This window comes from Ostrea edulis, chromosome 10, assembly GCF_947568905.1.
Source record: "Ostrea edulis chromosome 10, xbOstEdul1.1, whole genome shotgun sequence".
NCBI classification, from domain to species: Eukaryota; Metazoa; Mollusca; class Bivalvia; order Ostreida; family Ostreidae; genus Ostrea; species Ostrea edulis.
This window is the reverse complement of record NC_079173.1, coordinates 31,769,835-31,784,508: the sequence shown is the minus strand read 5'-3', so window position 1 is coordinate 31,784,508 and position 14,674 is coordinate 31,769,835. Positions and strand designations below refer to the sequence as shown.

The 14,674-nt window shown below is 35.1% G+C and overlaps 1 protein-coding gene across 1 annotated transcript; it reads right to left on the bottom strand.

The window, feature by feature from the left end:
• Nucleotides 1-1,140: 1,140 nt before the first annotated feature.
• Nucleotides 1,141-14,663, bottom strand: LOC125665790 (coenzyme Q-binding protein COQ10 homolog B, mitochondrial-like). The gene is made up of 5 exons (XM_048898672.2): nt 14,555-14,663; nt 11,596-11,760; nt 7,229-7,421; nt 6,963-7,064; nt 1,141-4,326 (listed from the first exon to the last, which is right to left on the bottom strand). Exons 1-5 carry the CDS (start codon nt 14,638-14,640, stop codon nt 4,165-4,167), a joined length of 708 nt encoding a protein of 235 aa, XP_048754629.2. The 5' UTR covers nt 14,641-14,663; the 3' UTR covers nt 1,141-4,164.
• Nucleotides 14,664-14,674: the final 11 nt, after the last annotated feature.

Sequence of the window (14,674 nt, the reverse complement as noted above, 5' to 3'; positions counted from 1 at the left end):
ATAGGCCTCTGTTTAGAAATATTTTTTAAATGAAAAATGGAAGCGTTATTTGTTGATATTATTTAAATCTACGGATAAAATCTTCAAAAAAAATGACAAATATATTTTAAAAAAGAAATTGAAATGACCATTTCAGATATATCGCTATATTTTAGATTTGAATTAAACGGGAGAGAAAAGTACCAATACCAACGAATTGGTCTGCATCCTGTTACTATGACCTTAAGAAGAATAGGCATCTTCCACTTGACATTAAGTGTATGTGTACAAAGTTTGATGGTTCTATCCCAAACAGTTCGGTTTGTATACGGCCTACAAGTTTTCCTACAAAGTGATACTGTGACCTTGAAAAAGTAATAGGCATCTCTCATCATGATGATCATATGTACCAAGTTTCAATATCCTGGAGCTTACGTTTCGTTTGTATCCTGCCTACAAGGTTTTCCAATTAAGTAATACAATGACCTTAACCTTTGACTTCTGACCTTGAAAAACAATAGGCATCTTCCTCTCGTCATGGTGATCAAATGTACCAAGTTGCAATATTCTGGAGCTTACGGTTCGGTTTGTATCCTGCCCATAACGGTTTCCTACTAAGTGATACTACGACCTTCACCTTGAAAAACAATAGGCATCTTCCTCTCATCATGGTGATCAAATGTACCAAGTTGTAAAATCCTGGAGCTTAAGGTTCGGTCTGTATCCTGCCCACAAGGTCCAGACAGACAGAGCAATACCATAATACGTCCTATCTTCGACAGGCATATAAAAACGGATGTCCTGTGTCACAGTAGGTGTGGCATGCTAAAGAACCCTCACTGCTCAATGGCCGTAAGCGTCCGTCTCCAGTCTTGGTGACGTCTCCATACGAGTGAAAAATTCTCGATAGGGAAATTAAACAAGATACAATCAATCAATCTGGCCCAGTATTTCTTGAGAAGATCTTTACACTGGAATTGTTCCATACTTTGCTTGCTTTTATCGATAAGATTAGAGGATAATACCATGCTTAGCAAATGAAAATTTAATGCAAATGAAGAGGGCAAAGTGTGGTGGATGTGGAGTTTATGTAAGTATTTTTATCCACTTCAATTTCACAAGACACTCCTACAATTAAACAATAAATAACAAAGTCTGGTGGTATAAAACCATGAATTTATGTGTAAAACTTAAATGATCTCTCACTTAACCATCAATGCAAAGATATAAAATGTATCTGATGAATTATCACAAGTAAAGTACAGTCTCAAATGCAACATGAATGTAACAAAATATTTTCTTATCTGCAGGTACTTCCATGCCACTGCTCCGACAAGGACAATAAAACTCAATACCGGCACATAAATAAAAGGCCCGTGGGCCACATTGCTCACCTCAGCTACAACATTTTCATATGTAAAATATCAAAACCCAATTATTACCCATCCCCTTGTGTGACCCCACCTTGAACCTTGAACCCAAAGGGCACTGTGTGAACAACCTTGCATTACAGTACATGTGAATGCTTGCATATCAATATGACAAACCGCACCTTGTGCTCCTTGAGACGAAGACAAACCAACATCTCAAATCCCATGGATATATTGTAGTGATTCGGCAGTCCCAACCACTTATTCTTTCATAAAATTTTACCCTCGAATCCTCGGATATCTCTAGGTTTTTTCTCAGTCCCATTGAGTTTGAGATAACAAGGTTTGACTATATTTAAATATTTTTTCTTTTATATACCCCTCTTAGCCTCCAAAATGACTATTCTTAAAAAGATGATTTCGTACAAGCATTACCATGTACAACTTTGACCTCCTACTGTCGCCCCACTCAGGCCTTGGGACTTATGATCTGAACAAATTTGAATCTTCATTAAGGCTCATACAAATTTTGTCTTTTCAGATTCAGTGGTTCTTGAGCAGAAATTCTTTTTAATATCACCCTATCACCTATTCCCACTTATCTCCCTTGTAAAAAGACATGGCCCTTCATTTGAACTTTAAATCAACATTATGTAAGAACTTTGTGAGAACTGATTCGTCATGCTGTTCTTGAGAAGTTAAAATTGTAAATGTTAACAAATGAAACAGAGACTATGGACAAACTTTTATAAGAAAAAATCGCACCTAATTTCAGCTCTAGTGAGCTAAAATAAAAAGTATGACATTAAGAAATTATAAAGAAAAACTGAAAGACTCTTTATGCACCACAATAATTGCTACTGACATTTACAGGGAAGTTTAAACAGACATACAATTAAATGAAAACAGTAATTCACTCAGCACAAAAACTGGTAGAGGTATCAATTACAAATTATCTGAAAGCAGGAAAGATTTTTAGACATGTTTGTACAGGATATCACAAGCTTAGCATGCCTTTCATATTCATGCTCAGCTTTCATTTCAAGTATTAAGACAATACATGTGCTTTTTATCGCAATTCACCTTTGAATTAGAACGCTTTGGCTGATATAGTATTGCGTTGTGTGACGACACAATTGAATATGTTTGTAATACAATTGCGAAATGCAACAGAAACTCTCATTGGTCCATATGTATAAGTCCGCCCAAATTCCCTTATACGGGAGTAGTCAGCATTTGAAAACATGACGGTCCGATGCTAGATGGATAAAAACTTCAAAGGAAGAATGAGAAAAAGTTTTATTCTTGTGTTGTTGTCTCATAAATTTAATATAAAAAAATTCCTAACATATTTTCCTACTATACTTGTGTCCAAACATACCTTCAAATATTTATTAAAGCCCCATATGACCCAAAAACTCGATCACAGCTTTTGATGATTTCGTTCGTAGACGTAGCCATGTTAGGTAGCCAGTCAATTCGAATCCCGGTTCATTGCCATATTGGCACAATAGCGTCTAGATGTGTACTAATTCCCCACAAATATTTTAGCTAAATTGTTTAAATAATATACCACCCCAGTCCTATTAAATGATAATTATTCAAAAAGCTAAACTCACGGCAGTGCGGCTTTCAGTCATGAGCGGCCGCGCCGGCCGATCTCCATCTAATGGGCTTATGTAGCATTTTCGTTCATCTAGAGCTTATTTTACCTACTTACAAAATCTGATACAAAAATGTTTTAATTTCTATTAATTATTCGTGTTGATAATAAATGAAGAGCGAATACATAACTTACAACCGATTTTATGAATAGATACCAATAGCAAGAGTTCGAATTGACCGGCTACCTAACATGGCTACGTCAACAAACGAAATCATTTGAAGCTGCGAGTTTTCGGGTGGTGTGTGGCTTTAATGAATATTTGAAGGTATGTTTGGACGCAAGTATAGTAGGAAAATATGTTAAGATTTTTTTATATTGAGTTTATGAGACAGCAACACAAGAATACACCGATTTCAGGCCTCAACCGTCCGCAGCTTTTTGTGACCCGTAAATCGAAGGCTTTTATAAGACGTGGATATGTACAGTTCTCCAGCTACACTGAATCCGCTAGAGAAAGTGGGCGGGCTGTAATCGGCCAATGAAAAATCTTGTTGTATTACATCAAACATGTCATTCAAATTGTTCAATCGTCTCATTCAATTGTGTCGTCACACAACGCAATACTATATCGGGTAAAGCGTTCTAATTCAAAGGTGAATTGCGATAAAAGAGCATTTTGCTAACAACTACTTATTTTTAAAACCAAATTACATTCAGTCCTTTGTAACACTTCTTCATATCTGTAGAGAGTTGTTTTCCTGGTAATGGCACTGGGAGTGAAATATCATCTATCACACCTGTAATATTACAGATAATCCTCAATCACACCTGTAATATTACAGATAATCCTCAATCACACCTGTAATATTACAGATAATCCTCAATCACACCTGTAATATTACAGATAATCCTCGATCACACCTGTAATATTACAGATAATCCTTGATCACACCTGTAATATTACAGATAATCCTCGATCACACCTGTAATATTACAGATAATCCTCAATCACACTAGATAATCCTCTATCACACCTGTAATATTACAGATAATCCTCAATCACACCTGTAATATTACAGATAATCCTGGTGTTTGTAGTTGAAATCAAGCACTATCTTGAATTAAAATCATGGCAACATGCAGTCATAAAACAATTTTTAACAAGGTTTCACAGGCTATTAACAAATTTAGGCCTAAGTAAAGCCTTCATCAACTAGACATGGTCACTTTGAGTTGCTTGTTTTTAATTGTCTCTGGTCCATATATTTCCTTGGCTCTCTTCAGAAAAGCATTCACCATTGTCTTGATGATTTCATCAAAGAATACCTGGGACAGTTGGGAGTGTATAGCATATCGAAATTCAAAGGATACCTGGAAGAAGAATCAATAGTCGCTGTAGTAAATGGAGGAGTACTGATAGAAAGTATTTCTTTATCTTCCACAGGTCTTGAGGAAAGATCAGCATAAAAAAAAATCCATGCTGACATGACTTTTGCATTCCCTGCATCTAATTTACAATATCTTCTCATATATTCCCAAAATATTTATTATGTTTAAAGATTGGATATACAGGTGACTTTCGAATGGCTCTCACTACAATCTTTCAAAGTGAAATCAGTCCCGTTTTTTCTCTCTGTGTAACTTAGCAAATTTTCTCTCGACCTCTCTCGAAGTTTAATTAGTAACTATGAGGCTTCCTTTATATGTATGAGAAATTTGTTTTGTAAATGTTTTTGTACATGTATGTCTGTCTTATCATGAGAAAAGAATAAATAATTCAATCTTAATATTTTTATCTAAGATAAAGTATCAAGTTAATTACCTAAAAATATGAAAAATGCGTTGAAACAATGCCAGTATGTTGTAAATGTGCACTCTGGCTGCTATAAAATCTGAACCATAATGGTCACACCTTTAATTTTTTGATTTGAATAAATCTTTGATCACTTAAAGTTTTATCAAGGTTCCTTGAACTTCGAGTTATCAAGAGTCAACTGTATCTTTATTTTTTAATAATTGACACCTCCTAGGTAAATGGCATAAATTAGTCCCCTACCGTTTTGTAAAACCAAAGGGGGCTATACTAGGTTTGTTCTCTGTCAGTTCCTGTGTCTGTCAGTCAGTCTATTCCTGTGTCTGTCAGTCAGTCTGTCCCTCTGTCAGTCAGTCAGTCTGTCCCTGTCTGTCAGTCCCTCTGTCAGTCAGTCTGTCCCTGTCTGTCAGTCAGTCTGTCCCTGTCTGTCAGTCCCTCTGTCAGTCAGTCTGTTCCCCTGTTTGTCAGTCAGTCTGTTCCTCTGTTTGTCAGTCAGTCTGTCCCTCTGTCTGTCAGTAAGTCTGTCCCTCTGTCTGTCAGTCAGTCTGTCCCTCTGTCTGTCAGTCAGTCTGTCCCTCTGTCTGTCTGTTGCTCTGTCCGTCTGTCCCTCTGTCAGTCAGTCTGTTCCTCTGTCTGTCAGTCAGTCTGTCCCTCTGTCTGTCTGTTGCTCTGTCTGTCTGTCCCTCTGTCAGTCAGTCTGTTCCTCTGTCTGTCAGTCAGTCTGTCCCTCTGTCGGTCTGTCCCTCTGTCAGTCAGTCTGTTCCTCTGTCTGTCAGTCAGTCTGTTGCTCTGTCTGTCAGTCAGTCAGTCTGTCCCATTGGTTTTCCAAACCTTTTTCCATTATGCTTGCAAAGATTCATTTGAAATTTGAAGAGTGGCAAACTACAGATCAAATTTGAATTACAAAACATTTGATCAACAGGTGTTAAAGAAATTAATTTCTTTATTGTTATGTTTTATTTCATCAGGATCGGAATCATGTTCGATTGGAAAGGCTGTAAAAGTAGGACTTCGGGCTTCTGAATAGAGGCAGTTGACAAAACTCAGGTCGCTGATTGTGTAAATAATCACTTCATCAATTTAACATAGGAGGAATAAATGGCTCTGCTGTTATTGAAAAGCATATTTTTCTTATGTGTTCCCATGTAGAACTTTGATACCCTATTATGGCCCCATCCTACCCCTTAGGGATCACAATTTGAACGAATTTGAAACTGCACTACCTGAGAATGTTTGCATATTAATATGAGTAATCATGGCCCTGTTGTTCTTGGGAAGATTTTTGAAGCTGTATCTTATATATCACCATGAAAAACTCTAATCCCCTGTTGTGGCCCCACCTTACCCCCGGGGGCAATGATTTGAACAAACTTGAACTATGTCAGGAAGCATTCATATAAATTTAAACTTTTCTGACCTAGTGGTTGTTAAAAAGAAGATTTTCAAATGCCCCACCATATTGTTGCCTTTTCTTGATTATCTCTCCTTTGGAGGGAGCATGGCCCTTCATTTGAAGAAACTTGAATCCCCTCCACCAAAGGATGATTTGTACCAAGTTTGATTGAAATTGGCCATGTGATTCTTGAGAAGATTTTTATTAGATGCCACAAAATTTGAACTAATTCTTGAAAATCTCTACTTCAGAAAAGATGTGGTGCTTCATTTGAACAAACTTGAATCCTTTTTACCTAAGCATGCTTGTGGCAAGTTTGGCTGTGAAATTTACTTGTGGCCCTGGAGAAGATATTGAAAACGTTAAAAGTTTACGGACAAATGCCGGACGAAAAGTTTTCAGAATAGCTAACTTAAATGAGCTTTCAGGTCATGTAAGCTAAAAATCTGTAAATAGGGGTAGGCCAAAATTTGGGGGTAAAATGTTATTTAGGCCAACTTTAAAGTGCATGATCATGTATAATTAACAAAATGAATTTTTCACTTATGCAAGATAAATTTCTGTGTTGTTTAAATACGGAGAAAAACCTGTAAAACAATCCAAAGGGGCTGTTACACTTCTGGCTGCGATAAATTCTGAACCTAACAGTCCGACCTTTAATTCAACCTTTGATCTTGATCACTTTCTTTCTTGGCATTTTATCAAGGTCCCTGGGAGTTATCGAAAGTCACCTATGTAGAAAAGCTTCTACATTCTGCAAATAGATGCAGAAATGAAATGAAATTGATGTTGACCACTTACGGAGAAGTCTAGAATACAAGTGTTGGGATGGTCCGGCAGCCCAGGTCGAAATCTCCATACAGTCAGCATATGGTTGAATAACTTCCCATCAGTGCACTCAGACTGTAGAAAGAAAAGACAATACTAGTGTCATTAATTTGTTTGAAAAACCATATTCAGTATCATAATGAAATACTTTTCATTAAATGGTAAACGTACCCCTCTAAATGAATAACAAATCTTCAACACACGGTGTCAGTCTAAATTAATGTAATCTACTCACTTACCCTCACTAGATTTGGTTTTGCTAATGTCACTATTGACGTGTATCGTTCTACCAGAGGGGGGAAGCCCACCTCTAATTTACACAGGCAGTGCCCTGGTCTTTCCCCGTATTTTATGGATTCTTTACACCATGGAACAAACTCCTTATAATGCTGGACCTCCGATACAACCGAGTACATCTGGTCCATGCTGTATCTACAATAAATCACAAATAGGAAAATGTACATACAAGGTGGCTTAATATTCACAGTTGTCCAGGCACTAACATTCGTGCTGAATACTTTCCTGTCACAGGATACCTAAAAATCATATATCTACATTCAATCACTTGGCAATATGCAAACTTTGATCATTTCACACAAAACATCAAATCCACAGGCACTTGACATTTTAAATATCTATAATAAAAAAAATTATCTTCCTGTAAACATAATATCGATTATTATATACTTTCAATTTCATCTTTTCTTTTTTCTTTAAAAGTTTGCGGTCATATATCACACGATATATGCCCGGAAACATTCCAGCCAGCAAACATTACGTCACAATCAAATTTCTACGCCGTTAATTTTCAAATTTTTCGTGTTTTTCATCTTTTACTCAGTTAAACCGATAAAGTCATTGTTAAAAATAAAATTGTTAGTTTCTAAATGAAATTGAAAGTATATAATAAAAAGGTTATAGACTTTGTATGGGAAATATGACGACCTCGCTTTTTGTCGCGAACGGACCTCGCAAGCTCGATCCGTCTACGCGCCAAAAAACTTGGTCGTCATATTTTCCCATACAAAGTCTATAACCTATAAATATTATAGATATTTAAAATGTTGAGTGCCTGTGATCAAATCTGCTACAATTCAGTCAAAATGAAGCTATATACCCTGGGAATTTAAGCTAGTAGTGATTATATATCTGCAATGAGTAGAAACTGCTGAATATATGAATTACTCTGTAACCTATATTGCCTCTGCAATTCACAGTACTGTATATACTCGCCTATAAGTAAGATCTTGGGGAGTTAAACTCTCTATCCGACTTATAGGCATGTCCTAAAAAGATTGGTATTTTTTTGGATGGTATTTTTTAAACACTTCCGATGATTATCATGATTATGTTGACAAAAGTACAGGTAGTTGTATAACAGTACATGTAGTTATATAACAGTACAGGTAGTTGTATAACAGTACAGGTAGTTGTATAACAGTACAGGTAGTTATATAACAGTACAGGTAGTTGTATAACAGTACAGGTAGTTATATAACAGTACAGGTAGTTATATAACAGTACAGGTAGTTGTATAACAGTACATGTAGTTGTATAACAGTACATGTAGTTGTATAACAGTACATGTAGTTGTATAACAGTACATGTAGTTGTATAACAGTACAGGTAGTTGTATAACAGTACATGTAGTTATATAACAGTACAGGTAGTTATATAACAGTACAGGTAGTTGTATAACAGTACAGGTAGTTATATAACAGTACAGGTAGTTATATAACAGTACAGGTAGTTATATAACAGTACAGGTAGTTATATAACAGTACAGGTAGTTATATAACAGTACATGTAGTTATATAACAGTACAGGTAGTTGTATAACAGTACAGGTAGTTATATAACAGTACAGGTAGTTATATAATAGTACATGTAGTTATATAACAGTACAGGTAGTTGTATAACAGTACAGGTAGTTGTATAACAGTACAGGTACTTATATAACAGTACATGTAGTTGTATATTTTAATAATTTTATTTTGATTTTAGTGTATATCATTTATTTTGTAAATTATTTACATAACTAATTCTTTCTGTTTCAATAACTTAACTTACTGTAAATCTATCGTTTGTCGGTAAAATTTGGTTGTGAACCTAATTTAATATTCAAATATTGCTACATATCATCTAGTATATTTTCGATTAAAGATTTAACATTGTTAAAAGATAATTTAGAATATAATTCTTGACTCAACAATTTTTATGGAAATTGACCATACAATTCTCAGAGGAAGGAAAACCTAATATTTAAAAGTTAACAATGAATGACGACTGCTAAGAATAGCAATCATGACATCACCGGTGTGACTCAGGTGACCTATAAATAATTATATTCATAGCTTTATTCAATATCATTATACCTCTACTGATTTTTCACTTTATAAATGTAAATCAAACATATTTTGCCGATTCCCTGTAAATCACCGTACTAAAATGATTACCTGTAAAAAGGCTCGTCAGTTAGATGAACCGATAGATTTATTCCGAACACCCAGCAGCTTTTCATCTGATGGAAAGTTCTGATATGTTCCAAATGAAATCATGAATATTTATCACAAAATGGAATTGCATCATGAGTTAATTGGTTCCCATATAAGAACCAGTTGACGGCAGCAAACAACAACAATCATGGCAAATAAGTCCAGTGGATCCAGGTTTAAACATTGTTACATTATAAGTTTTATTTAGGGTTTTATGTTTGTATTGGTATAATAAAATGGTTAAACTATATCATTGAAGAAGTCAGCAAGATTCCAGTTTCCCCAAGACCTGGAAGCCTATTTCCCCGCGCGATGCTGAGGGAAATGAGCTATGGCTATTTCCCCGAGTGAAGCTGAGGGAAATAAGCTAAGCCTATGTCCCCGAGTGAAGCTGAGGGAAATAAGCTAAGCCTATTTCCTTGAGTGATGCTGAGGGAAGTAAGCTAAGACTATTTCCTCAAGTGAAGCTAAGGGAAATAAGCTAAGGCTATTTCCCTGGGTGAAGCTGAGGGAAATAAGCTAAGGCTATTTCCCCGGGTGAAGCTAAGGGAAATAAGCTAAGGCTATATCCTAGAGTGTAGCTAAGGGAAATAAGCTTAATCTCGGGGAACTGGAATCTTGCTGACTCCCTCAATGATATACTATAACTACACTGTATCAATAAACAGATATTCCATCTATCTCAGGGGAATGGCCAGTATTATTGTAAATGGTCAAAACTATTGTAAACGGTCAGAATTATTGTATATGGTCAGTACTATTGTAAATGCCTTTATGGTCAGAACTATTGTGGTGTGGAAGACCTCATAAACTATTTATTGCCATAGACCAACAGTCAAGGGCAATAGTTCATGAGGTCTTTCACACCAGCAAGGGGCAATAATTTGGATTGTTATACACCTTCATTTTTTCTATATAAAACAAATACATTTTAACTATTAAATCAACTCTCACACCCATGTTCTACTGACTGGTCAACTGTTGAACGGGCAATAATCTGTCCCACTTCTATTGACTACGCAAGTCACATGATTTTTGGTCTGCTGCTTTGTTTACATAATGGTGAGGCTCACTGATTTGACAGATGATGAAATACAGAATACAGAATTTCTTAGATGTGACACAGGAAAGAAACATGAAAAATGTAATTATTGTTTATTAATTAGGATATTGGGTAATATGTTTTCTTTTAAACTAGTGGATATGTTGATAAATTTTCGCAATTGCTCTGAATTGTTAAAAGTTCAAAGTCAACAAACCATGTGCATCTAGTAAAAACAACCTAAAAATGAAGGTGTATAACAACAGTTATAGAGTGTGTCCTTGGACAACGACTGTTCTGTTTGACCCTCAAATGGATCTGTCTCCGTTCTCGGGTCAAACAAAACAGCTATTGTCCTCGGATGCAGTCAATAACTGTATACTGTTTCCCTGAAATTCCTGAAATAACAGTTTTATTACCTAATTCATGTATCTACTTGATTAAGAACCATGATGTTGTAGTTAATAAGAACTTATTTTGAATTTCATAAAATGTTGTTCAAACACCTTATTCATAAATAAAACTCGGTTGTAATGATGAATATATATATATATAAGCACTGAGTAAGTTCCAACAACACCCGATACCTAAAAGTGTCGGATCCACAACATGGATACAAGGTCAAATACAAAAAATTACACAAAGCACTAAAATGACCAACGACACGAACAACCAGATTGTCTTTCGGGACGACCTGTCCTTTCTTCATGACAAACATTTGTCCTGAAGAAGGGACCCCGAAAATTTGACAATCTGGTTGTTCATGTTGTTGGTCAATTTAGTGCTTTGTGTGCGTGTATATATATACATGTATATATATATATATATATGTATATTTAAATGTGAAAAATTGTCTCAGTGTCCGGTAATCAATAGGTAAAAAATAAAATAAAATAAGACAATACGTTGTAAAACGTTTTACGTGTTGTCATATTTTATTTAAATTTTTACCTATATATATATATAATATATATATCCAAAATTGAAATAAGAGTCTCAGTAATCGTATAATAATATTAAAAAAATATATATATAAAAATATTTAATTTTATATTAAAAGTTGTATTTACCCTAGTATTCGTCGCTCTGAATATTCCTGTCTTTTTCCCTTTCCAAGAGGATTCTTTATTTTGGGTAGTTGAAATAAATAACGATAACTCTGTGTCCTATGGGATAATTGACATGGTTTGAAGTGATGCTCATGTAGATATGAACATTTGCTTTCATACAAGAACCTGCAAAAAAAAAACCAATCAGAAATACATGTCAGGTCAGGATTAATTCTGAGATTATCATCTCATTACGATAAAAGTATCCCATTCAAGAGGGCAGCTAGGGTTTGACATTTACTTTTTTGAGTACTAGATCAGTCAGGCTACATTTAATCATTTTTTAAATTACTAGACCTGATCTCACCTCCATTATCTCTGACCAAACTTTCCAGAAAAAAAATTAAGACAGTCTGATGGTGTCCAATTCAATAATATGTTACTCAATTGACAAATAACACTTTCTGTTAAGTTTAAACCCAAACATATTTTCTGATTTGTTTCTTCCCTACCGTTTTTCTCTGGGACATCTTTCTATGAGAATTTGAATGTACAGACATTTCCGAGCATATGTCATCACTGAAAAATGGCTTTTTAAACACAATTTGATAAAAACTTTCTCACATTTAATTCAATAATCTGTTTTCAAATTAAAATGAATTGAATTCATATTTATTTATCTAAAACAAAACTTTACACACATTAACATTTTTAATTAACAAATTACAAATAGATGTCGTAAAACATTGCTTCCGACCGTGACTTAAATTATCTATTACAACTAAAAATAGAGATTAATATGACATCATGCGATTTTAAGAAATCGTTCACAGAGGCGTTGTTAATTTGTTACACTTACATTTTATTTTTACTTAAGAATAAAATATCTTACAGTTTAAAAATATGTCAAAAGTATGAAGATAAATTTTCCTATACAGTTACTTGTTGAATATTCAGCAACATTATGGGGCGAGATCAAAAGTTAAACATCTGACAAAAAACTAAATTCACATAATTTTCATCAAGACCCCAGTGTGCGAAATTAACCATGGACCGATAGACAATGTCTATAGAAAATCAAGTCGGTCTATAATAATCAAAATAGCTATAGACCAACTTGTCTATAGGAATTCTGAGTAAAAAACTGGTTCCACGCCGCTTATTAAACATATATGAGAAGTGGGACCAGTTTATATGTAGTATGCTGATGTTTCTGTTCACCCCTTAGCTGTAATAAAATGTTCCACAATGTAATCACAAATCATTCGAATCAGATTATTCCATTTTCAACGGGGGGAGGGGTCAATTTGATATTTATTACAATGTATGCCATTTTCGTGCAAATTCTGAATGTCTTTTTTGAACGCTTTTAAAAATATGTGGAAGGGGGTGCACGCACTTGAATCAAACAGAAAGCAGTCAGTACAACAAGTTCCAGCAAGGCTAAAGTCGCAGAAAATCATGAGAAAATGAAACGTAGTAAATGTGACTTTAAATTAGATGAAAAATCAGGCAGTGAAACTCAGCTGGAACAAAATGAAAAAGAAAACGAAATTCTAATTGAAAAGCTTGATGACGTGCATGAAATTGAAAAAGAATAAAATCAGACTATGAACAAATTACCAAACCGAATTTGTGTCTATTATTTATTTTTAAATAACAATGAATATTGCATGATAAATTTCGGTCTATAGGAATTTGTTATGGTCTATAGGAAATAAAATGACTATGGACCAAAAGTCTATAGGACTTTAAAGTTAGTTTCGCATACTGAGACCCCCCATCCCCCTTTAAAACTAAACATGATGAATGTTGAAATTATATGATTCTAAATAACACATTACTATTACACAGGAAGTGGTTATTACATGGTAAAATTTGAAAGGTTTAACATTTATGGGAAACTATGTTATCTAAGCATTGCATAATTGTGTAATGGTCAGATGGGTTGGATCACTGGTGGCCAGCTTAGTTGGTAGAACAGATGACTAGAGATTCAGGGGGCCTGGGTTCGAATCCTGGTCTGGTCTTCAACGTTTTCTCCCATTGATAATTTTGAGCCCTGTACTCTGAGGAAACCCACATGTCCAAGCAGGCGACCACCCTACCCTCTCACATAGAGCCACTGTTTATCACAGGGATCTCGGGTCGCAGCGGTGAGAAGCGAGTGCGTTAGCTGCTACACTATCTGGACATCCATAGATAGAATGTTTTATCGTGAGAGCCTGTCCTGAGACAGATTATTCTAACTAGGACCTCTAGTAGAGTCTGCAGTGCATCTAGGCACTTGAGTAACAAATAATTTACTTTGTAACAAGGGAAAAATGCAATGGAACAAGCCAGGATTCGAAACTGGGCCCCTTGAATTATCTAGTTAAGTGCTTTAAAAACATAAGTATTTCATAAATGGATTAGCCAAGCTTCCTTCTACTTTTTATTCAACTTCCAAGTGTTTATGATCATGTTGGGAACACTTCCCCTATAGCGAGATCTTCTCTCTAAAACGCAATTATCCCTATTTAAAATAGCGAGAAAGTAAACTTTGTCATAAACAGGTGTTTTGGTGTCTTTTTAGAAAATAATGACAAACTCCGTGCAATGTTGAATAAGTGCGACACACACTCAACATGACGTGAATTGTCTCTATAAACTTGACAAAACGAATGGGAAGCAGTCTGAAATCCAATGCACATCGCGAGTGTTTTTGTTTTGATTTATACATTTGCAGAAGTATCAGACATTTTAGCACTTTTTCCTCTGTTCACGTGAAACACGAAGAGATGTACTCCACGGGTGGTTTTTCTCAGTTGTAGGGGATATATTTACTCTCGTTAGAGAGGGATAATCGCGATTTTGCTAGAATATCTCAACCTGATGAATGTGTGACGTAATTTATAAATTTAATGGTTTTATGTATAATTATACTTTATGGAAAGTGAACAAAATGATTGCCGAAACCACAATTTACGTAATTACTTACCAATTTGATACACTTTCATTTGTAATTTTTGGTACACAACGAAATAAACCATTGCATCGTCGGCTAACAGTCCGTATAGCCGCCATGGTGACCTTGACCTGAAAATTTACTCGGATATTT